The sequence below is a fragment of the Anomaloglossus baeobatrachus genome, chromosome 4 (genome assembly GCF_048569485.1).
Source record: "Anomaloglossus baeobatrachus isolate aAnoBae1 chromosome 4, aAnoBae1.hap1, whole genome shotgun sequence".
Classification (NCBI taxonomy): domain Eukaryota; kingdom Metazoa; phylum Chordata; class Amphibia; order Anura; family Aromobatidae; genus Anomaloglossus; species Anomaloglossus baeobatrachus.
This window is the reverse complement of record NC_134356.1, coordinates 274,255,538-274,281,277: the sequence shown is the minus strand read 5'-3', so window position 1 is coordinate 274,281,277 and position 25,740 is coordinate 274,255,538. Positions and strand designations below refer to the sequence as shown.

General features: G+C 43.0%; 1 protein-coding gene across 16 annotated transcripts in view; it reads right to left on the bottom strand.

Moving 5' to 3' along the window:
- The window catches only part of GRIP1 (glutamate receptor interacting protein 1), an 809,174-nt gene that overhangs the window by 115,030 nt on the left and 668,404 nt on the right, over nt 1–25,740 (bottom strand). For all 16 annotated transcript variants that reach the window (XM_075344840.1, XM_075344832.1, XM_075344833.1 and 13 more), the window contains exons 6-7: nt 24,565–24,640; nt 21,393–21,538 (exon numbers count right to left, since the gene is read on the bottom strand). In XM_075344840.1, the coding sequence (XP_075200955.1) occupies nt 21,393–21,538; nt 24,565–24,640 (222 nt within the window). The remainder of the gene's footprint in view (nt 1–21,392; nt 21,539–24,564; nt 24,641–25,740) is intronic.

Here is a 25,740-nt window from a genome sequence, read left to right as displayed (position 1 = left end):
TGAAAATACGTGCGGCACAATCCCGTATCCCATATTTATATGGCCCCAACAAGGAAAAAATAATAGACCCCCAGCGAATTGCAAACGAATTTGCTAATTATTATGAAATCTTATACAACTTGAAAGGAGATGACCAAACCCACCAACCAAGTGATGCAGACATAGGGACATTCTTAGAATCAGTAAGCTTACCAACACTATCACCCACACAGAAGGAAACGCTATCCCAGGCACTCACAACATTGGAAATTCAAAGAGCTATTGACACCCTGAAATTACATAATGCTCCAGGACCAGACGGCATCCCAAACGACTACTACAAAAAGTATAGAAACTCAATTTCCCCTTACCTGGTGAGAGTGTTTAACGAGGCCACAAAGAATAGTGCCTTCCCAGCAGAAATGTTGAACACTCATATTATTACCCTACCCAAGCCAGGAAAGGACCCAGACACCCTGGCAAACTTTCGGCCAATTTCACTATTTAATACGGACGTCAAATTATTTGCTAAAGCACTGTCTCTAAAGCCCGCTTTACACGCTTCAATATATCTCACAATCCGTCGTTGGGGTCAAGTTGTAAGTGACGCACATCCGGCATCGTTAGTGAGGTATCTGCGTGTGACACCTAAGTGCGATCAGGATTGAACGCAAAACCGTTGATCGCAAACACATCGTATCTTTGTCTAGAATTGAACGTTTTGTTGCACGAACCTAGTCAATTGTAACGTGTGACATCCCTCATACGATTTTGATGTCTGAGGCTATGTGCGCAGTTGTGCGCTCTGCACCGCAGCTTAAAAAAAGGTCCGCTTCAGAGCGCAGCTGAAAAGCTGCGTTCTGAAGCGCCTCACAATGTCTGTCATTCACTAATCTCTGTCAGTCGGTCACTATCTCTGTCCCTCTCTCTCTGTCCATGTCAGTCTATCCCTCTTACCCCCTCTCTCATACTCACCAATCCCCGGCGCAGCGCTGCACGGCATTCACACAATTCTGGGCGGCTGCTGACTGATATTGTTACGCTGGGGGGCTCCCCATAACGTGCAGCTCCCCATCCTGAGAATACCAGCCTTCAGCCGTATGGCTTTATCTGACTGGTTTTAAAATTGGTGGGGACCGCACGCCGTTTTTTTTAATTATTTAATTATTTATTTCACTGCACAGTATAGACACGCCCACCGGCTGCTGTGATTGGGTGCAGTGAGACACCTGTCACTCAGCGTGGGAGCGTGTCTCACTGCAACCAATCATAGGCGCCGGTGGGCGGGGAAAGCAGGGAATATGAGATTGTTTAATGAGCGGCCGGCTTTTTCAAAATAGTGAAAGCCGCCGGAGCAGTGTGAATGCCGTGCAGCGCCGCGCCGGAGATCGGGGATCGGTGAGTATATGAGAGAGGGCTGCTCACTTCAGTCACTCAGGGGATTAGCGGTCACCGGTGAGCCCTTCACAGGTGACCGCTAATCAGGACGCGACACAGACAAAGCCGCAGCATGACAATTAAGTCGGGTGAAGTTAACCCGAGTTCATTCTGATCGTGCGGCTCTTTCTGTGTCTGCTGTCATCTGCCATTCAGCTCTGCTACATGGCTGTCTGTGTCTGCTGTCAGCGGCCATGTAGCAGAGCTGAATGGCAGATGATATAGTAAAAACGCATCCCTACACATTACACACGCTTGGCAAGTCAATAAATAAATAAAAAAAGGGTGCCCAATGCATACGTCACAGAACACATGATCTAAAGGATCGCACACAAAATTGATCAATTTAACATAGACTACTAACACTCATGTGACAGCAAATGAACGACCTACGTGCAATCTCATAAGATCCCGTATGCAACCTGGGCGTGTCACATCGCAAATGCGATTGTACAACTAATTGCAACGTATAAAGCAGGCTTAAGGCTCTTGCACATCCTTCCCGAGCTAATCCACTGGGATCAAGTCGGATTTGTCAAAAATAGACAAACCAGTGAAGGAACCAGATGCCTTATCGATTTAATCGCTGAGGCAGAGGAGAGTCGAACGCCTTCTCTGCTCCTATCACTGGATGCGGAGAAGGCGTTTGACAGAATCCACTGGGGATTCATGGAGAGGACGCTTAGAAACTTTGGCTTTGGGGGACCCATCCTGTCTTCCATTATAGCACTATATTCTAGGCCATCGGCCCAGGTATATACAAACTGGTACCTGTCTCCAGGTTTTAATATCACAAATGGAACAAGACAGGGGTGCCCTCTCTCTCCACTGATATTCGTCCTATTGATGGAACCGTTTGCCCAAGCCATAAGAATGGAGAAAGAAATTACCGGAATCAGTGTGGGCGTTTTGGAGAGCAAATTGGGTCTATTTGCTGACGACGTCATACTGTGTGTCACGAATCCTGAGGTCTCCCTGCCCCATATATTTAGAATAATTACCCAATTCGGGCAAGCTAGCTATTATAAAATTAATTTAAGTAAATGCTTAATCCTTGATATGGGCATCCCACAGGCCACAAAACAGAAACTAATGGATCAATATCCACCGACTTGGAAGGCTGACACAATTCCATACCTAGGGATTCAATTAACTTATCCGATCAAACACCTGGGGAAAATAAATTATGCACATTTATTGCAAAATATCCATAGGGAAATACAATCATTTCCCAAGGCAACGATATCCTGGTTGGGCCGGATATCAGTAGTAAAAATGATGGTACTACCCCAAATTTTATATTACTTTCGCAACCTACCCATTCAAATTCCACTGCATACCCTCAACAAGCTCCAATCAGCTTTAATGAATTATATATGGAACCGACAAAGAGCGAGAGTATCAGCGAAATTCCTGTTCATGCCCATAAAATCCGGGGGGCTAGGTTGCCCGTGTGTACGGGCATACTACCGAGCCACGATGCTAGACCAGCTAAGATACTGGTGGGAAGGGAACTCTCCAAAAGCCTGGGTAAAATTGGAAGCGCAAATAGTGGGGCACCCCTCCATGGCCTCATATATGTGGCACCTCCGCTTGGCCAAAAAAGAGCAATTGCCAGGACACCCCACAATATGAGCAGGCTCGAACACTTGGTTAATGCAGACGATAGGGCAGGAATTACTCCCTACGAGAATACATAAGCTTCCAATGCAAGTTATGGGTAACTTAATCCAAAATATAGACATGGGAGATTTTATCTCAAAAGGTATAATTAAAGTAGGAGACATTATGAACATCCGGGAATTTAGACCATTTGGTGATCTCATTAGCATATTTGGGGTAAATCAGAGGGACTTCTACAAATACCTCCAAATTAGACACTTATTATCAAGTGTGAAAACAGAACAACAGGAGTTGGTGTCACCATATGAAAATGTTTTTGAGGTTAACAAAGACACAAAGGGAGGGATATCAAAGGCGTATGAGGCTCTGAATGACACACGCAGCTCACACTCCCTACCATTTGTGAAGAGATGGGAAACTGACTTAAAAACACAATTCCGGGAAGAACAATGGGATCACTCCTTTCAAATACACAAAAAAATGTCTCACTGTATTAACAACCTGGAAATATCAAGGAAAATTCTATACAGATGGTATTATACACCAGCATGCCTACAAAAAATATATCCTCAAAATTTCAGACACGTGTTGGAGGTGTAACAAACAGCCGGGCTCATTGCTTCATATCTGGTGGGAGTGTGAGTTGATTCAACCAGTTTGGACAGAGACACAACAGTGCTTAAGCTCAATACTGGGTTATAATATGGAGCTGGGGCCCGAAACTGCCTTGCTGTCAATAGGTCTGGAAGACATGGACCACAACGACGTAATAATAACCGTACAATTCTTGACAGTGGTAAGAGTGTGCATTGCGAGCAAATGGAAAACATCGCAGGTACCGACTTCTCAAGAACTAAGAGCCAAGATGCAACATAATTGCAGCATGGAGAGAATGATAGCAATCAGTAACAATAGAGGGTTCAAGTTTGAAATCACATGGGGGAAGTGGATGGATTACTCCGATTCCAGGCGAGAATAGGAAAAGGGGAACACTGGTGCTCACGTTCATCTGCTGCCGAAGTAGAGGTATAATCATTGGGGTTTTGAAGTTACATATTGATTGTTAATATTTGGAAACCGGATATCAGAATATGGATAATTGTTTCCTATTAAGAATAACAGACTGGACACAAATGGAAATGAATAATACTACCCATAATTTGTATGATTGTAGTAATTCAATAAAAAAAACTTATGATTTAAAAAAAAAAATAAAAAAAACAAAACCCCCAAACACATAACCCTAACCCTAGGGTTAGGGGTAAAATAAAAAAAGCGTGGGCTCCCGCTGCATTTTCTATTGCTAAGAGTAACACAAGCAGCTACTGGCTGCTCACCCCCACTGCTTCGTGTTACCTTCACGGGCAAAAGGAAAATCCCTTCTTTTAATTTTATTTTTTTTTTTTAAAGTTTTTTGCCCAATAACAAAAAAAAAATAAAAAAAAATAGACGTGGGCTTTGCCATATTTTTTGTATGCTAGTCTGGTACAGCTGGCAGGTATGTACTGCCCCCAACCCCCAGCTGTCTATTTGTACCAGGCTGGGAAACAAAAATATAGGGAAGCCCTTTTTTTTTTTTTTTTTTAATTATTTCATGAATTTCATGAGATAATTTAAAAAAAAAAAAAAACTATGTGGGCTTCGCCCAATTTTTGTGTCCAGCCAGGTACAACTAGGCAGCTGGGGATTGGAATCCGCAGCGCTGGGTGGCCCAAGCTTTCTGCCGCCCCCCCACGCTGCGAGTTGCAGTCCACAGACGCCCCAGAAAATGACACCTTCATCAAAGTGCCATCTTTTGATTCTGTATATCCAACTCTTCCAGCAGCCCTGGTGCTGGGTGGCACGCTGGGTAATAAGGGGTTAATACCAGCTATGTTTTACTAGCTGGTATAAAAAGCCTGAGATTCTTAATGTCAGGCCACGTTTGACCCGGCCATTAAGAATCTCCAATAAAGGGTTCAAAAAAAGACATCACACAGAAAAAAATATACTTTATTAGAAATAAATACACAGACACATTAGTGACTTCATCTTTATTACTCCCTCTCACCCCTCCACAATAGATAGAGTGAGAGAGAGATTTCTGTACTGACCATGCCAGGAGAGAGGGGGAAGAGAGAGGGATAGAGAGAGGGATAGAGAGAAAGATAGAGAGAGAGGGAAGAGAGAGAGGGATAGAGAGAGAGGGAAGAGAGAGAGGGAAGAGAGAGAGGGAAGAGAGAGGGAAGAGAGAGAGGGAAGAGAGAGAGGGAAGAGGGAGAGAGGGAAGAGAGAGAGAGGGAAGAGAGAGAGGGAAGAGAGAGAGAGGGAAGAGAGAAGCAAGGGAAGAGAGAAGCAAGGGAAAAGAGAAAAAAGAGAGAGGGAAGAGAGAAGCAAGGGAAAAGAGAAAAAAGAGAGAGGGAAGAGAGAGAGAGGGAAGAGAGAGAGGGAAGAGAGAGGGAAGAGAGAGAGGGAAGAGAGAGAGGGAAGGAGAGAGAGAGGGAAGAGAGAGAGGGAAGAGAGAGAGAGAGGGAAGAGAGAGAGAGAGGGAAGAGAGAGAGGGAAGAGAGAGAGAGAGGGAAGAGAGAGAGAGAGAGAGGGAACAGAGAGAGGGGGAAGAGAGAGAGGGGGAAGAGAGAGAGGGGGAAGAGAGAGAGGGGGAAGAGAGAGAGGGGGAAGAGAGAGAGGGGGAAGAGAGAGAGGGGGAAGAGAGAGAGGGAAGAGAGAGGGAAGAGAGAGGGAAGAGAGAGGGAAGAGAGAGGGAAGAGAGAGAGGGAAGAGAGGGAGGGAAGAGAGAGAGGGAAGAGAGGGAGGGAAGAGAGGGAGGGAAGAGAGAGAGGGAAGAGAGAGAGGGAAGAGAGAGGGAAGAGAGAGGGAGGGAAGAGAGAGGGAGGGAAGAGACAGGGAGGGAAGAGAGAGGGAGGGAAGAGAGAGAAGCGAGGGAAAAGAGAGAAGAGAGAGAAGAGAGAGAGGGAAGAGGGAGAGAGAGGGAAGAGAGAGAGAGGGGGGGGAAGAGAGAGAGGGAAGAGAGCGAAGCGAGGGAAAAGAGAGAGGGAAGAGAGGTGCTCTGTCACATGCTCTGCTGCATGTCACCAACTTGCCCCACTCTGTGACTTGTTGTGCAAGTGACAGAGTGGGGAAAATAGGTCCCATGCAGCACAACAAGTCACAGTGTGGAGTAAGTTGGTGACATGCAGCACGACAGGTGACAGAGCAGAGCAGGTTGGTGACTTGCTTTGCTCTGACACATGGTGTGCTACATGTCACCAACTTGTCAGTCTCTAGCTCTGGTCACCTGTGCTGCTCATGGGAGTACATGATCACACTGCCCGGCACCGCACACTCTCCTGACAGGTGAGCAGAACGGGCGGCTGTGCTGAATAGTGCGATCAGATACTTGCGCGACAGGGAGGGGGGGTTTCAGCTGAAGAAACCCTCCCTGTACTCCACACTGGCACCCCCTACCTCACAAATCTGCGCCGGATGCTAAGCCCTCTCCACTGCTCCACACTGGCGCTCCGTACCATCCTCCCCTCAATGCTGGGCTGTGACGTGCGGTAGTCACCGCCCACAGCCCAGTCAATCAGTGTCAGTGGCGCCGGCATCCCCTGATGTAACGTCAACTCTGAGAGCCCGATACTTGATGTGACAGGATACACACTGAGTGTGCAGGATAGCGCCACTCAGTGCCAGAAGTGGAAATAGAAGCCAATTAAGAAGACAACTAAAATAGTAAGTTACACTTATAGAGAAAATAAAAAAATGGGTCGACCACCCCTTTAATGGACTGCTTAGTGTCGTTTTGATAAAATTACTGTTTAATTAGGAAGATATTATCAATAGAGAAATAGTAACCCTAATGCCATGTAGTCCTCCATGGTAAAACCCCGCCCCACCACTGATTGGCAGCTTTTCAGGGTACACAGAAAGCTCAGTAGCATGGGTGGGATTATACAATACTCCTGGTATTTCTGCAGGAGATAAAACACTGATTTAATCAAAACTGCACCAAGCAGCCCAGTGACATCGCTGGAATCAGGGTCTATGCTGCTTTTGGTAGCAAAATGTGGTGACATGTTCCCTCTAAGACAGCTTCAGAATTGACAACATTACAAATTTGTGCATCTGTAATGGCTGCCTACCATTTCACTGCACTCCGAACAACAGACTATATGGGCTTAAAGGGGTTATCCACTGCTTGTACAACCCCTTCTTATTCTACATTAAAATAAAAAAAACTTACAGTATATTCACCTCTGGTGCAGATAATGTTCCAGCAGTGTTGGCACTCGCATTCACAGGCCTCACATGAGGTTGATACGTCATGGTATCCCTGTGCCCCAATCACAGCTGGCTTTACTTATACGTCGAAAGGCATTGACTGTGATCAACAGGAAGTGAACGGCCAGCCGCAGCACTGACTTTCTTCTGATTAATTACACATCTGAAGGCAGGGACAGTGAAGCCAACTGTGATTAGGGCGCCATGGTATCGTGACGTAACAACCGCACGTGAGCCCCAACGCGAGTGCCAACATCGCTGGAACAGCATTGGCACGGGAGGAGAGTATAAGCCTTTTTATTTTAATAGGGCAAACATGGGAGATGAAAAGGGATTGTCCAAGTAGTGTTCAACCCCTTCAAAGGGAATTTGAGCAGAGATCTGGATTCCAGTGATGTGTCCCTTACTGGGCTGCTTAGTGAAGTTTTGATAAAAATCACTGTTTAATCAGCAGTAGATTATCATTAGAGGACTACCTGGCGTGCTGCCAGGTAGTCCAGCATATTCATGAGCTCTGTAGAACTGCTAGATCTGCAGCAAAAAAAAACATTGATTTTATGAAATGACAGCAAATAGCTCTGTAAGTGACATCACTGGAATCAGGGTCTCTGTCTCTACATTATGCTGCTCTCAGATGGGGGGGGGCAAAAACCTGTTGACAGATTCCCTTTAATAGGTGGATTCAAATATATTGGTTTATCAATACTATCACAATTGTTACATCAATAATTCTATCTACTGTAACGCCGGCTTCCCTAGTATACCGGCACCCCTCTGCACCTTGCGCAGTGTACCTGCTTCCTTCTTCTCTGGCATCAGCGTATAAGAGCAGTCCCTGGCTTCGGTTCCCGGTGGATGCCCATGTGAATATCGGTTCTGCTCGCACCTGGGCTGCAGGCTCTGTACATGTTGTGTGGGGTTTCCTGCTCTCCAGCCTAGGGGACGCACGCACACACTTCCTAATCTTCTATAGGGAGATGTGCGCACCTTACTAAGATGTTCCCAGCCTATTGCTGCGAGGCACCAACTTGTTAAGGCTCTTTGTCCCTGATAGGAGGTGCAGACCATTGTGTTGTATTGTATCCCATGAGTGTTTGTTCTGTTTGTGTTTCTGCGGAAAGGCTGGGGTTTTCTGTTCCTGACGTCCGGTATACTTCCTGGGTCTGGTCACCTGTCTGAGTCTAGTATCCTGTCTTTAGTCCGGTTAATCGTAGTCCCGGCATATTCAGGTACCGGAGAATTCATCAGGGACCGGCGTATCTGGTTACAAACAAGTCCCAGGACTCCAGCCTTGTCCGTGTGTTTTGTATCTGTAGTCCTACTGTGTTATCTGATATCCTGCCGTTTGATGTACCCAAAGTCCTGCTGTATCTTGTGAATAAAGTCTTCAGGACTTTGCTCTGAGTTTCTGTTCCCCCAGTCCTGCTATCGCCCAGGCCCACTCAGCTACCACAGTCCTGGTCGCCTGCCCTGGGAGTTGCAGCTGTCATCCCGTCTCACGGTAGGTGCTTAGTCAAGCCCCTTCCTTTGCTAAAGGGTGGGTCCCAGTTTGCCCCTGTGGTCCAATGGGTCCACCTCACCCCTAGGATGCCATCTCTGCGCTCGCCCCCTCATCCCTGGCGGTGACCGTGACATCTACGAGGGGCTACTGATAAGTCTTTGGCTTTACCCAGAAAGAAACAAGATAGGATAGTGAAACTTTACATTTATTCCACATACTCTCCACTGATGTCAACACACTTCTTACATCGGTATTCCAAGTTCTGTAAGCATAGCAAAAAGAAGGATGTCAGTTGTGCCTCAAACCAGGCATCCGTAGCAGCCATGGCATCAGAAATGGAGTGAAATTTGGTACCCTTGAGGTGTTTCTTCAGGTTTGGAAACAGATGATAGTCAGAGGAAGCTAGACCTCGTGAATAAGGTGGGTGGTCAACCAGCTGAAAGACCAGCTCTGCCAATTTTGCCATGGTCGCTTGTGCAGTGTGAGCGGAGGCGTTGTCTTGCAGGAACAAGATTCCTTTGGACAGTTTGCCGCCCCTTTTGACCTTTAGAGCTTCCTTCAATTGGTGCAAAAGTTCAATGTAATACCATGCATTGATGGTGGAACCCTTTTGAAGGTAGTCCACTAGCAGCAAGCGCCCTCCTTATACCAGAATACAGACGCCATCACCTTAGTGGCTGATTTTTGCACCGTGAACTTCTTTGGACGAGGGGAACCACTGTTACTCCACTCTTTTGACTGCTCCTTGTTTTCAGGGTCATACAAATAAATTCAGGTCTCATCCATAGTGACAAGTTGATCCAGGAAGTTCTTATCAATCCGGAAACGCTGACAAATGGACCGTGAAGTTTTCACTCACATGCTTCTCTGATCTGTTGTCAAACATTTGGGGACCCACTTTGCAGATAGCTTTTTAATGTCCAAATGTTGATGGATAATGACACAAACACGATCACGGGAAATTCCCATGATGTCTGCTATTGCTTTAGCTGAAATTCATTGATTATCCAGTATGAGGTTGTGCACAGCATCGACGATCTCCGGAACAACAACCACTCTCGGTCGTCCAGGGCGTTCATCATCATTGGTGCTGAAGTGGTCCATTTCAAATTTGAAAACTCAGTTCTTAACTGTGGAATATGAATTGCATTAATCCCCCAATGTCTGCGACATATCACCATGAATATCCTTTGCGGACTTTCCTTGCAGAAACAAGAATTTTATCGCTCCTCTGCTCTCAGGTGCTGTGAATATCGCATTAGACTCCGCCATATTGTTTTACAGCGTGCGTAGAACACTGTTGCCAAAAGCAACAAACACAAAATTTAGAAAAAATACATTAGACACATAAGGCTTTCATGTGATGTAACATTCGTTACCATAGAAACAAAAAAGATCACAAAGCCAAAGACTTATCAGCAGCCCCTTGTACCATATAGAAATATAGAGTGAACAACCATCTTAAGAGTTAACAAAACATATGTAGAAATAGGTTCTCGGTAGATGATTTATTTCTTTTAAAGAGTCCATCATCAGAAAATGACTTATTAGGTAAATCATTCAATTGGGTTACATGTTTTTAAAATAAAAATTACAGGGCTTTTTTCCCATGGTGATCTTCATTTTAAAAAATAAATACATTTAGCAATCTTGCAATATTCATATCTTCACATTGGCCACTGGAAGTTTTCTAAACATATACTGTACTTCTGTGCTTTCAGGAAGATTTTTCAACAAAGCTCCAAATTATCAGAAGTTGGATTACTAAGACAGGTAACATCGCTATACACAGCTGATCACGAAGAGTCCATCTATCACAATAGGTCATGTCACACTGACCCTTCACAAAAACCCTTGTACAGGCTCATTAGATACTGCTATACAAAATATAGGGTTGGGCTACGCACATGTGTTGTTTCCTGAAACAATAGGAAATTAGTCTAAAAATCCCCCTCAATGGCCATTGTAAAAACGAAGATATTTAATTTTAAAACAAAAAGTGATATATGAAAAAAATATTGCCAAAATTGTTACACATTAACTCAGAAACCTAATTTAAACACTAGGTCATTTTCTGATGATAACGTCCCTTTCAGGTAACATGGGCTGATAATACACAATTGAGTGTTTTTAAAATTCTCATTCTTGATCACTGGCCCATGTAAATATGGCAGCGATTAGCAAACCGTTAGGTGACTGATTTGATTAAATATGACGGCATAAAAATCATTATTATTGACAGCAACCATAGTAAATCTTACAAGATTGCCAGAGACCAACTTCTAATATTCTTTAAGGTGTGTATTAAACAACACTTAAATGCTGTGTCACCACTCATGGAGATTCATTCTCTGAATGACACAGTCCATATTTATTAGTAAGGACTAGGGATGATCGAATATCACAAATATTCGGCAATATTCAGCTTCGCGAATATCCGACGAATAGGTCGCCGCTATGTGAATATTCGATGCGCAATGTAAGTCTATGGGAAGCCCAAATAGTTGCCATTCGGCAACTATTCGGGTTTACCATAGACTTACATTGCGCATTGAATATTCAAAAATAGTCGAATAGCGGCGACCTATTCGGCGAATATGGGCATAGCCAAATATTTGAGGTATTCGATCATCCCTAGTAAGGACCTTTCTTTCACTGTTTGTGCCCTATTATTCCAGTCTGTAAACATCCAAGGATATTATTGGGACCATTAAATTGCCTTTTCTACCTACATCTACTTTTCTGCTTGGGCTACATGGTGACCTTAGCTGTGACACATGTTGAGAGGCCAAGGTTTGTTCTATGCCATTACCCATTCTAGATAATGTAGCAATATGAGGCAAAAATAAGGGTGGTCAGCCCTCGGACCCTCAGTAATTATACTGTATAAGTGTGGCATAAGTAAAGAGGGTGCCGATGTACCAGCTCTACCTGGGTCTGGGTACCTGGGGGATTCAGTACATGAGAAAAACCCTTTAATATAAAAGCTACATGGTAAGAGGCCTTGTATAAGGGTCCAGAAGCTTCAAGTTACTCTGTGTGGATTCATATAATTTATATCTAAAAGTAAATAAACCAGGAATATAGAAAACACTGTTGTATTTTTCCAGAATGAATTGAACCTTGCCACATAATTGGCTACAATGGTCTTTAATGGTTTATGTACAGACTGTTAGGTAGTGTTTTCTGAAAATGCATTTCTAATTTCAGGGGTATATTTAGAGCAGGAGCATATCATTATGATTTCATATAATCACATTTATTCTTGAACACAGCCTTAGGCAGCCATAAAAGCATTTCTTGCTGCAAATAGATGAAACAATGATTAGGATTCCATTGAAATCCATGTTTATACAATTTGCACTTAGGGAACAAAATGAAACCAGAATTTTGTAAATTTTCTCATAATTCCAGCCTCTCTCATATACTTAACATTATATTTTAACGTCAGCCCATAAATCCAATGAGGGAAGTATGGAAAAGGAGTCGGCAGTAGCGGTGTTATGGAGGGGTGAGGGGGCAGTATAAGGGAATGCTCACAATAATCTACAACTCAATCATTCATTCCTCAATAACTTACCTTAAGTCACCAAATAAATATGACTTGCTATATTTCTTAAAAAAAAAAAATAGGTAAAAGGCTTTTGGATTACCTTTTACTTACAGATACTGTAATTTTTGTAGGAGTAACAACTGTAAGGTTTTCTTTCCATTCTGAATATTTTCTATATACCAGTCCTAAGGAATAGATCATTTTATTAAAGATAATCTGTCAGCAGGTTTTTGCTACCTTAAGAGCAGTATAATGTAGGCAAAGAGACCCTGATTCCAGAGATGTATCAATTAGTAGAGCTCATTGAACTCGCAAAAAATCGGGACCAGCGGGTCCCTGCTAAATTAAAAAAAACCCTCATCCGCTCCAGAATATGGTACCCATGTAAGTCTAAAGATTAAAAACATTGGTGGAAGGGATAGGGGGGTAGGAGTGCGCCCGGTGTACTCAGTGAGGCTGTGTCATGTTGGCAAGCTGCTTCCGTGTCACGCTCTCCCTTCCAAAGCAGACAATTGAATATTCAATTCTTTACCCGCCCACCAGTACGTGTAATTGGTTGCAGTTAGATGCGCCCCCACCCTGAGTATTAACTGACTGCAACCAATCATAGGTGCCAGGACGGCCTGTGGGCGGGGAAAGCAAAGCAAGTGTCTGCAAATCAGTATGGTGGTATAAAAATAAATGCAAAAATAAAACAATAGGCGCAGGGTTCCCCATATTTTGATACCAGCACAGATAAAGCCTGCAACTGCAGCCCCCAGCTGTCGGGCTTTATCTGTGCTATGTATCAAAATAAAACTCGAGTCACACGTGCGTGAGACTCACATCACATCACCCGGCAGCTGCACACTGATGACAGGAGCGTGCAAGTACATACACGTAGAAACACATGCTGCCAACCTGCTCCTGTCAGGAGAGTGTGCGGCTGTGCCAGGTGATTCAATGCGAGACTTGTGTGAGTCTGGCATGACATCACCCGGCAGCCGTACACTGTCCTTACAGGCGCGTGTAGATACATAGAAACACATGCTGCCGACCCGCTTCTGTCAGAAGAGTGTGCGGCTGTGCTGGGTGATGCGATGCGAGACTCGTGCGAGTCTGGCATGACATCACACGGTACAGCCTGCCGCCCTCCGAACATGAGCGTGCAGGTGCATAGAAACACAACGGCCGACCCGCTCCTGTTAGGAGAGTGTGATGCAGCGCAAGTCCCTTGAAAGTGTGATTCTGGCCTAATACAAACCGCATGCGGCTTTTTTGTTTCATTATTATTTAAATAAATAATAAAAACAACAAAAAAAAAAAGACATGCGGCCCCCCCAATTTTGATACCCAGCCAAGATAAAGCCAGCTGGCGGGCTGGTATTCTCAGCCCGCAGCCGCCCGGTATTGCCGCATCCATTAGATGTGGCAATCGAGAAGAGTCGGTAAAGCTCTGGGATCCCAGAGCTTTATATGTAACAGTATTAAAATTAATCCTTTATTAAATATATTCTAAAAAGAGAAAAGATCCCAGAGCTTTACCGACTCTTCTCGATTGCCCTGGTGCGGTAGCAATTGGGGTAATGAGGAGTTAATAACAGCGCACAGCTGCTACTAAACCCTAGGTTAGTGATGGCACATGCATCTACGAGATACCTGCATCACTACCCTGTAAATTAAAGTAAATAAGTATAAACACTGAGAAAAATCCTTAATTTGGAATAAAATACAAAATCACACCCTCTTTCACCACTTTATTAAATCCCAACACACCCCTCCAGGTCCGGAATAATCCACACGAGATCCCACCAGCTGTGAGTGTAGACAGTGAGCCGCGATGAACAATCACTGCAGGGCGACACTGTCACAGGCTGGGGGCAACCAATCACAGACGACAGGACGGCCGGTGGGCGAGGAAAGTACGGAAGGCTGTGTGTATGCGATGAACCTAATGCACAGTACAGTAAGTGAATGCACAACCTGGAAGCAGTTTGCTGCCATGACACTGCCATGACAAGTCTCCGTAAGTATGAAACGGTTGCTTAATTCTTTGTTTTCTTTATTCTCCCTTCAATTTTCGCAGTGCTGAATCTGAATCGTACACCGGGAATCCAGGGCCCGGGCATCTTTGAAACCATGCGGTTCTGGACTATATCAGTTCGGGTCCGCTCATCCTCATCAATTAGTTTATTGGGTACCAGTGTACCCAAACAGCATACAGTCAGAGTATCCTCTGTTGTAGATATAGAAGTGCTCAAAAAGCTAACCTCGCCCACATCACTGATTAGCAGCTTACTGTCAATGTACAGTACATGAAAAGCTAATCAATGCTGGATGTCTGGTTAGAGTATAAGCACATGGCACAAGGCAGCTAGTCTGGCAGTGATAATCTCATGCTGATAAAACACTTATATTGAAACGGCAACACAGCCCAATAAGCGAAACGTCACTAAAATCAATGTATGAGACCCTACCTCATCCTGCCCTTAGAACACTGAGGATAAAACAACCTCACTTAGCTACCTCGCTTGTCACCTGGGACTCCTGACATGCTTGTTGTTGGTTGATGTCGAAAAAGCATTTCATGTGGATTAGAGGTTCCGGACTGCGACCTTGGGAAATGAGACGTTATGCCCTTATTTGTTAGAGTAATGATACTATATCGCAATCCTACCATTGAGGAGAGGGTAAATAATCACCTCTCCTCCAACTTTAAATTAAGAATGGAAACAGACAAGGGAAGTCATTCATAACTTAATGGAATTTTCCCACAAAGTTAATTTTAGTTGGTAGATCTTGGAATAATAATAATTTCCACTGTTGGATGTGTTTAAAAAAATGTTACTGTGCCGAGATAATCTTATATATGTACCTCTGCTATGTACTGTGTAATGGCAGTGTCTGACCTACCACAGCTCCTGGGAAGGGGAGGGGGAGTAATAAAGTGTACAGATTTCACAGCATGGGATCACAAAATATTCTCTTTCAGGTAAAACATTTTTTTAAAAAACAGGCAGAGAAATTCTTTACCTCACAAACCAGCTGTAATTTGTGATCAGCTCTACCCCATGGTGTGTTCTCTCACTGTGCTCCCCTCCCCCCTCTCCATAGACTTCAATCAGGCAGATGTAATCTGATCCCTTAGTGATCTGTTAAGAACATCTAGTTTTGACTATGAAGAAAGACTTTTTGCCATTTTCAGGGTGAGTAATCAGTTCAGTAGGCAGGGATTATTAGCAAAATATGCTTCAAAGTTTTTATAATCAATTGTAGTGTTGATTTATGTAAAGTTGAAATGATCATAACCATATAAAAATGTTCAGTTATAGAAATTTCTCATTAACACTAAAGGGGATTATAGTGTGATGTGATCTCACTGGTGTATAAATCCCATCAGAACATTTGTGAATGGCTTTCCTCTTTTAGTATAGCCTTTTTTTCTTGACATAACAGTGATATGGACAGGCCCAGTAATGACAGTCTACAGTAGTAGTATAGACATCAGTCCTCATTAAGGAAAAGGGAAATCGGGTGGAAGTAACGGTCTGCTAGAGACCTAATGGACAATACAGAGCCCTGTGCACACAGACTCTGCCAATCCATACTAAGGAGACGTATGCACTCGGTGAGCCGCCAAATGGAATGAAGAATGCCTTCGGAATGCGCCTTCCAATAGAGCAAATCACTCTTTTCTGTTGGATAAGTTACATATTGAATCTGACAACAACTTCTTTATGCTTTCATATACTACAAAATATACAAACCTAGAAAAACATTGAGCGAAGTGATTTCAAGAATTTTTAAGCTTGTATTGTATACACGAAATTGTAGTTATTTCTCAGCGATGTGACGGAAAGAAAGCCAGATCCATTCTGGAAAACAAGCTCGTCACAAACATGGTGGGTATGTGCTGGGCTTTCACATGAATGTTGAATTATGCTAAAAAAATGCTAAAATGAATTCCTGAATGGCAGCTGAGCGTATGGACACTAGATCTGTCAGCCCTCCCTCTGTAATTATACCACAACAGCACACTTGTATTTTATGGCACAATTCACATGCTTCATTGGAGATGCAGTTAAATTGAACATTGTGCATGGTTATAGATTGCTATGCAATGTTACAATTAATCCTGCCCATAAAATTAATAAAATGTCACACATGAATTATACTTGCTTGGTGAAGTGGTGAAGGCCATTATCTTTATTACAAGGTTTCATTTAGTTTTTATGAGATTAGTAGAAATTAAAACTCCTAAAAGCATATTTCCTTTATATTAATGGTTACTGTAGGCGGAGTATTATGGTCTTAAAGCAGAATTTCAAGAAAAACCTAGGTGACCAACGTTACAACATTTAAAGGAAACCGACCAGAAGAAAATGAAAAATATTCTCTTAAATCTACATTGAAAAATCTCATGTCTGAGATCTGAGCTTGGCCTGAGGCTGAACAACTGTGAAATTCTGCTGAAAATGTGTGCCCTAAAGTTATACCCTGATACCATTATATCAGAATAGAAATCTCATATTTTAAAGGGAATCTGTCACCAGGTTTTTGCTCCCTCATCTGATAGCAGCATAATATAGAGACAGAGACCGATTCCAGTGATGTGTCACTTACTGAGCTATTTGCTGTTATTTTGATGAAATCAATGTTTTCTCTGCTGCAGATCTAGCAGTTTTACAGAGCTCATAAATATGCCTGACTACCTGGTAGCACGCCAAGTAGTCCTCTAGTGATGATCAACTGCTTCTTTATCAGTGATTTTATCAAAACTACACTAAGCAGCCCAGTAAGTGACACATTGCTGGAATCAGGGTCCTGCCCCTACATTATGCTGCTCTCAGATTAGGTGGTAAAAAGCTGTTGACAGATTCCCTTTAAAATTATTTACATTTTTATATGTGCATTTGGGGGTTGTCAAAACCTTGCCAAACTCATGGTCAATCACAAGGATAGGCTATCAATATTAGACTAGTGTGGTCCAACTCTTGGCTTGCCCACTGACCAGCTGCTTTGAGATACTATGCTGATTGTGAGATCTCTGCAGCCTCTTTCTTGGCTATCTCGGCTTTCAAGGTGGTTATTACTTGCCTGTGCTATATTTTTTTTACATTATAGATCTTCCCAGATTGCAGCCTTGTCTAAATAATGAAAATGTGAGTGAGCCAATGCACCTTAAACAGCTTATCAGTGGAGAGTGGCGAGAGTTCATTCTCCACCTACCTAATATTAATGGCCAATCCTAGAGTTGACTAATCAATTTCATTGGCATTTATTTATTTCATAAGATCTCTGTTAATGTCTGGCTAAAGTGCACTTAGGGGCACTTTGCACATGACATCGCAGGTGCGATGTCGGAGAGGTCATGTCGAAAGTGACGCACATCCGGCTTCGCACTCGACATCGTAGTGTGTAAATCCTAGATGATACAATTAACGAGCGCAAAATCGTCGTAATCGTATCATCGGTGTAGTGTCTGGGAATTCCATAATTACGCCACTGCGACAGGTACGATGTTGTTCCTCGTTCGCTGTGTGTGAAGCCGCAGGAGCGAGGAACATCTACCTGCGTCCTGCAGCTCACGCCGGCTATGCGGAATGGCAGAGGTGGGCGGAATGTTTACGTCCCGCTCATCTCCGCCCCTCCGCTTCTATTGGCCGGCTGCCGTGTGACGTCGCTATGACGCCGCACGACCCGCCCCCTTAATAAGTAGGCGGGTCGCCGGCCAGATCGACGTCGCAAGGCAGGTGAGTACATGTGAAGCTGCCGTAGCGATAATGTTCGCTATGGCTGCTATCACAAGATATCACTGCTGCGACGGGGGCGGGGACTATCGTGCTCGGCATCGCAAGCATCGGCTTGCGATGTCGTTGTGTGCAAAGTGCCCCTTACACTGCCTCATTATTGTGCAGAAGTATTTCTAGGACCACTCACTCAGGCTGCTGATCACCCAGTGAACAAACAATACCCTTTTTCATTGGGTGAAATAATTTTTTGGGTTGCACAAAAGGTCAATCATTCTCAGCAGTGCTTCGGCAGCCTATATACACTGTTTAGTGCTCATCTGAATTGAGATTTGCCTGTATAAACAGCTATCAAAATAATCACCGACTATCAAACAAGTTGCTGGTCGATGGTTGTATAAGGGCCCTCTCACATGGCTGTATATTCTCTCATGTGAGGGAACTGACCGATTACATTAATGACATTCGGCTCAAACTCTGATCAGGGATTGAGCATTGTGTCAGTTTATTGTGATCCAACTGTCGTGTATGAGAGAATCGGAGCACAGGTTTGGAGAAGACTGAGAACCTAATTCCTCCATCTTCTCCCTTGCCCTTGTTGGAGTAAATCACACTGCATTAGGATGACATTTTAGTACAGTGCGATAATTTCCACATATTCTTAGACTTGTATAGGTGCGTGTCAGGCGATTATCATATGTACTGTCAGCATGCTGCAATTTTCTTCTCATGCCGAAGCAGAGACAAAAGCGCAAGTCAGCAATGCCCTGTAGTATAAGTTTGGTTCAAGGGCTATCTAACAAAACAGCAAATATCACTCAGCCATGTATATGGTCATGTGAGTGAGCCTCAATGCTCACTGTGCAGTGTAAATGGTTCTACACCCCCAAAAAACTACCTCTAAAACAATATTTTATTAGTAAATTCTTAAACAAGAAACTTCCAGTATCCTCTCATACAGTATAAAAACATGGACATATCAAACACATATAGTGTGTCAGTGAGTTCTAACCCGTACCAGGGAGGGATGGAGGGTTTTAACAAGTTATTATAGATGGTTTTGTTCTATAAGTGGAATGGGGCCTACCTACATGTATCCTAGGTTCCCCTTCCTAACAATAGGGAGTGCCTTAATTTTTTGGACACCCCCCAGCTTGATATGACTGACCCTCTCTGCCCCTATTCCTTTCTAGTAGGTGTAACCACCATCAAAACCAGGTGTGCAGACTGTGATACACACAAACCACAAACATACAAAATCAAGTTTGCGTTAAATATTCAATGTCTCCCTGAGTCTATTGATTATCTGATCGAGGAACAATATAAGTATTTGTTGTTAGGCAAGAGTCGAGAGGTCTACGTATCTTATAAACACCCTCAACTCTCCCGACGCATTTCACCCCTCCTAACTTCATAGCAAAAATGAACCTACCCGGTTACATCAGAGCTCTACCCACAGGGATAAATAAATCCCGAGTGCAAACTCTTAACACAGACCATGTGAATTTCTTCCAGGTTCCAATAGTTCTATCATAGAATAAAACAAAGGAAGCCAGCCCTGGTAGATATAAATAATACTATGTTTATGGTTCTGTCCTTTTATATCTGCAGATACTATATGATGTCTGCCATCTATAGATTGAGTCACCTGAACTACATAGTATCTTAATACATCTATACTCAGGTAGTTTCAATGTTATATACATTATGGCCCCCTCAAACATCGCTGAATAATGATAGATATAAAACATTTTCACTATGGGAAACAACTAAGAGGAAGCTGTGGTATCATTAAACCCTCAGATTGGACGGTATGGAGTAGCTGATGACTATCTTTTGAATTATTGTTCCTGACTTGACAATACTAGTGTACATGTGAGTCATTGAAAAATAATAGATGTAGATATATCAGAATTGAACAGTATAGTCTCTAGAATACTATACACATTTTTATTTTATTTATTTTTTTCCAGGTGTCGTATTTTGGAATTAATCTATTTAATCCCCTGATGATCCCCGTTTTATTGCGTTAAAAAGGGTGAAACGCGTCGGAAGAGTTGAGGGTGTCTATAAGATAAGTAGACCTCTTGACTCTTACCTAACAAGAAATACTTATATTGTTCCTCGATCAGATAATTAATAGACTCAGGGAACCATTCTATATTTAATGCAAACTTGATTTGTATGTTTGTGGTTTGTGTGTATCACAGTCTGCACACCTAGTTTTGGTGGTGGTTACCCCTACTAGAAAGGAATAGGGGCAGAGAGGGTCAGTCATCTGGAGCGGGGGTGTCCAAAAAATTTAGGAACCCTCTGTTGTTAGGAAGGGGAACCTAGGATGCATGTAGGTAGGCTCAATTCCACTTATAGAACAAAACCATGTATAATAACTTGTTAAAACTCCCTCCCTCCCATATAACCCCCTGGTACGGGTTAGTACTCACTGACACCTACACTATATGTGTTTGATATATCCATGTTTTTATGCTGTATGAGAGGATACTGGAAGTGTCTTTTTTAAGAATTTACTAATAAAGTATTGTTTTAGAGGTAGTTTTTTGGTGAATTTAGAAGTCTTATACCTCAGTTATATTTTTTGTGTGGACCTTGCAGTGTAAATAGTCCATAAGAAGTGAGTCAAAGTAATTAAATCATGATCTGAATTTATCACAATACAGGAAAATAAGAGTCGATCAAAAATATCTGCAGGACCCTGGCCCAGTGGCCAATGACGATACAACGGCCTACTAATCAGAAGAGATGTTGGGTATGCCACAGAAAATAGGAGGTTCACAGAGCTCTGCATTGGCAAAGGACTATTAATGTGGTTGATGGGCAATGGGGATCTCTTTGTACGACTGGGGAATATGTAATTTCCAGAATTAGAATTAGACAAATGTGGTGTTTAGTGGTGAGCAAGCCCTACCATGCTTGGTACTCAAAACGAGCAGGTCGGACGCCTTGAACAAGTTAATCTCAAGTACTGAGTATAAGGGAAACTAGAATTTTTCTAGAAGATCTTCGGGATAAATGCTCGAGTTTCTCATTGACTCTCATTATATTTAAGTTGAGCCCGTCCAAGCGTCCTACTGCTAGTTATTAGTACCAAGCATGGTAGGGCTCGCTCATCACTAATAGCGTCACATCAGTCCATCGGATGGTTATAAATGGCATTGTAGCTCTGCTCCACTCACTTTAATGAATGTCAGCTGCAATACCAGACAGTAATATAACACAGTGCGCATAGATATATTAACAACTATGGTCAGGGTATAAAGATCATTAAGAAGATGATAGGCCTCCTGCTTACCCATGACAGAGACCTCATATTCTACAAGTAAGGTAGCTTCTTGGCCGCACTGCTTAAGAATACTCATGGCTTCAGCGTGTGTTGCTCCATGTAGGCGAATTCCATCCACGCTCAGCAATCTGTCCCCTGGCTTGATTGTGCCCTCTCTAGAACAGGATGAAAAAAACAATCCTTATTAATTTGATGTAATGTGGTTTAGAGATAATAGCCACTCACACAAAATGATTCATTTGCAGCGTTCATGACATCAATCCTACTTGTCCACACTCTTAACATTTACCTTGACAGTTATCAAGCTCTAGGTCACCGAGGAATAGAAATTACTTTAATCTGAAAATCAGTGATGGGAAAATAAGTGCTTATTACTATCTAATGAAGAGCAAGTACTCTAGTGCTGGGCTAGGCTTTCATAAACTAGAGTAAGTAAACTTCACTAAAAGGTTAAAGGTTTTCCATACACTCCAGGAACCAAGCTCAACTCTCTGCATTGTGATGTGTCCAGTCCTTGCAGAATAACTGGGCCATAGTTACGAATTACAGAGTAATGCCATGTCAGATTTTAGGATGCAATGTATGAACTGCAGTTTGTAGTGATCATTATACAAATATGTCTCAAAATAAGTAACTGGTTATTGGTGAAAATACATCAACTATATCCAAGGTACCACTTTTTTGTTTATAAAAGTTTAATTTGAAGGAAATCTATAATGTCCCCAAATGCCATTAACCCGCAGATACAGGGTTTATCTGCAGGTGGTAAAGTCCAAAACGGCGCGCTTGTCACCCGGTTTTGGCGGGTCTAGTCTGAATCCTGCTGACTACGCCAGTTTTTAAAAGCTGTCGTGCGCTGGAGCAGCCGAGCTGCTCGGATCCGGGCGATCCGTGGCTCGAGGGGTCCCGGATCTGGGAGCACAGTCGATCAGTTTTTAAATAAAAATGGAAAAATAATAAAAATAGTCCGACTACGCCACTCGCGGTGCGCGGCCAGGGATGGTATGGCCACTGCTTCTGGTCCTCTCTGAGGATGACGGATGGGGCAGCGTGGATAGTGAAGCACTCCACAAGTAGGGCTTTTCCCCATGGGTAGGTAGGGGTTAACGTGGAGGCGCAGGTAAATAAATTAGTCCAGACAAGGGAGTGCAGTTTGGTCGCTTTACTTACAGCTGGGTTTGCACCCTGGAGGCGTGCTGGATTCAAAGTGCGCCCCAGTCCTGTGTCCCTGTGCCAGCTGACCTGGTGCCACTCGCCCACCAATACACGTGTGTGTGTGTGTGTGTGTGTGTGTTCTCCCTGACGTGGAGCACTTGGAAGTCCTCCTGTTGTCTGGGTCCTGCCACAGGCAGCTTGGACTATTTAAGGGAATATGTCCCGGTCCTCTATTTGCTGCTGATGCCTCGGACGTTAATGGTGGCAGATGAGTCCTGGAAACCCATCCGCCTGGCAGAGTTAACAGATGGCTTGAAGTCCCGGTCTGTTTTGGGATCTGCACCTCGTGCGTGCAAAGTACTGGGAGACCTGGATTTCTACTCCCACAGGATTCCACTGTCCCTGGAGCTTGATCTCTCGCTCTTCAGCTACATTCTTCCCTGAGTGGCTGCTGTTTCTACTCAGGTCTTCGTGGGGTCTTTGCTACTTTCACTGTGTCTCAAGACTCCTTTGTCTGTATTGACATCTTTACTGACAACTCTCTTCTTCTTACTCCTTTCAACAACCTTCTCCTTCCTATCTCCTCAAACAACCAACTGACTCCTCCCGCTGTCTACCCACACTTCCCAGGTCACTCGCTCCTCCACCAGGTCTGATCTCTCCCTCCCCAGTTTGCTGCCTGTTAGTTCACAGTGCCCAGCCCTGTTACCTGGTTCTATGGGAGTCTCCCGTCCTGGTTTTGGAGTGTATGTGTCCTGGTGTGCTGGTGTGTGTATTGACTGTCACAGTAATGCAGGGCCCGAGCTGTTACAGTGATGTTACCTTGTTTTGTGACACCTGGTTACCGCAGGGGTGTCACAATTACATTGCTGTCTGACTGTCTTACTGAAAATGTGATTATAAAAAAAAATAACTTTATTCTGCCCAGGAGCTGCTAGCTTGTAATCATAAAGGAGTGCACAGAGTGGTTACAGTCATCGCCCAATACACGAAGCAGTGGTGATAAGGACGCCCCGACATTTTGACAGCTCGCTCTGCAGTGCATGTGTGGAGAGAGGGCTGTCAATCAAAGTGCAGGGGCGTGCTTACCGCCACCTGTATCACTGCTGTAAGCAAAGGCAAAGAACCAGTGACTACCGGGGGAAATATAGCTTATTTTCTCCTGGTAGACACACTTGCAATAAGGTGGCAGGCCAGAATTATAACACCAATAATCAGCAGATTAGCCCTATATCTGTAGCTTAACAGCATTTAAGGACTTTGATTAAAAGGTCTTTCTCGATAGTGTAATCTGGTTTTCCCCACTTATATTCACTAATTATTGCTGCAAATACGCAAAACGGCCTGGATATCTGATCAAGAAACGATTCGTGGTAATTTTACTAATTTATTGCATTATATGTACAAACAGAGAAATGTATTAAAGTATTCTGCTCTAGATACTCTGAAAACACTAAGAAAAAATACGCATATTTCAGAAGACTTCTCTAATCCTTAAGGAGTGAACAGGCAACAGGCTTGTAGTTTGTCACACAGCATTTGATGAAAAGTTTAAGGCCCTGTCACATACACAGATAAATCTGCGGCAGATCTGTGGTTGCAGTCAAATTGTGGACAATCAGTGCCAGGTTTGTGGCTGTGTACAAATGGAACAATATGTCCATGATTTCACTGCAACCACAGATCTGCCAAAGATTTATCTCTGTGTGTGACTTATTTTTTCTGCCATCGTCTGCTTGTCTGAGAATTTTTGAATGATATTAAGTATTGCCATCATATGTCATCATATTACATTGTGGCTAAGATTGCTCTGACACTGGAAAATCCAGCCGTAATAGCTGATAACGGATAAACGAAGCGAGGAATAAGCATCCTCTGCAAATCTTATTGTCGCTGCTGCTTTTAATATGTAGTAAGGACTTTTACATTCATTATCCTTGCTTATAGCATTTGATGCATAGCTTATCTGCTTGTGTGCCAGAGCAACCCAGATCCATCTGTATTGCCACAGAAAGATGTATTGTACCTGTCAGCTGGTCCTCCAGGTCTAACGCAAGTTATTACAACAGGACGAGATTTATTTCTGTCCTCATGTGCTCCTCCTGGAAACAAGAAAACAGAATACATTTATTGCTCAAAGCACATACACATTCTGCTCGCTGCATAGCCTAAAGGATATTAGTCTCAGCCATTCCACGCAAAGATCATATTCAGTCCTTCCCAGCTTTCTAATATAAAACATGACAGATTACTTTTAGGATGTCTTCAACAAAAATAATAAAAATATAAACAAATCTAAAGGTCAATAGAAAGAAATGGGAAAAATGCAAAAGTCTCAACCTTTAAAGTGAGATAGGAAGTAGAGATTACAAAAACAAATAATATGCACCTTCTCTGATAAAAGCAGAATAAGTGAAGAATACAACTAAACCTATTCGTGGTCTAATTTTAAAACAATATGGTATTTACATGCACTCTCTAAATTGTAAAGTGCTATGAAATATATTGCAGCAATATAAATCACATTATTATTTTTTTTAATTATTATAACTGATTGGATATGAATGTCTAATATTGGTTTGTTCCATATTTCTCATTTGACTCCAAATATTACACAAAAGATTTTTTGCCATTCACCCTGCAGGAGTTTCAATGTAAGGAGAATTGGTTATATACTAACAATATAAATACGTTGCAGTCTAAAAGTTCCCATACACAATAGACTAAAGGCTGAACCCACTGACATTGGTGGGATGGCAGGCAGAAAAAGATGTATGGGGTCTTCCTGACATTCCTCCAAAAGATGATGTTGGAAGAAAGAAGAATAGGCACATCGGAATCCAACGACTGACTTTTCTGTTTTCCGGGAGATGGTTAGAGTCTTTTCCCTTCATACTGTACATGTGCGTATAGAGTCTTCCCTTCATACTGTACATGTGCATATAAAGAGTCTTCTCTTCATACTGTACATGTGCATATAAAGAGTCTTCCTTTCATACTGTATATGTGCATATAGAGCGTCTTCTCTTCATACTGTATATGTGCCTATAAAGAGTCTTCCTTTCATACTGTATATGTGCATATAAAGTCTTCTCTTCATACTGTACATGTGCATATAAAGAGTCTTCTCTTCATACTGTACATGTGCGTATAAAGAGTCTTCTCTTCATACTGTATATGTGCGTATAAAGAGTCTTCCTTT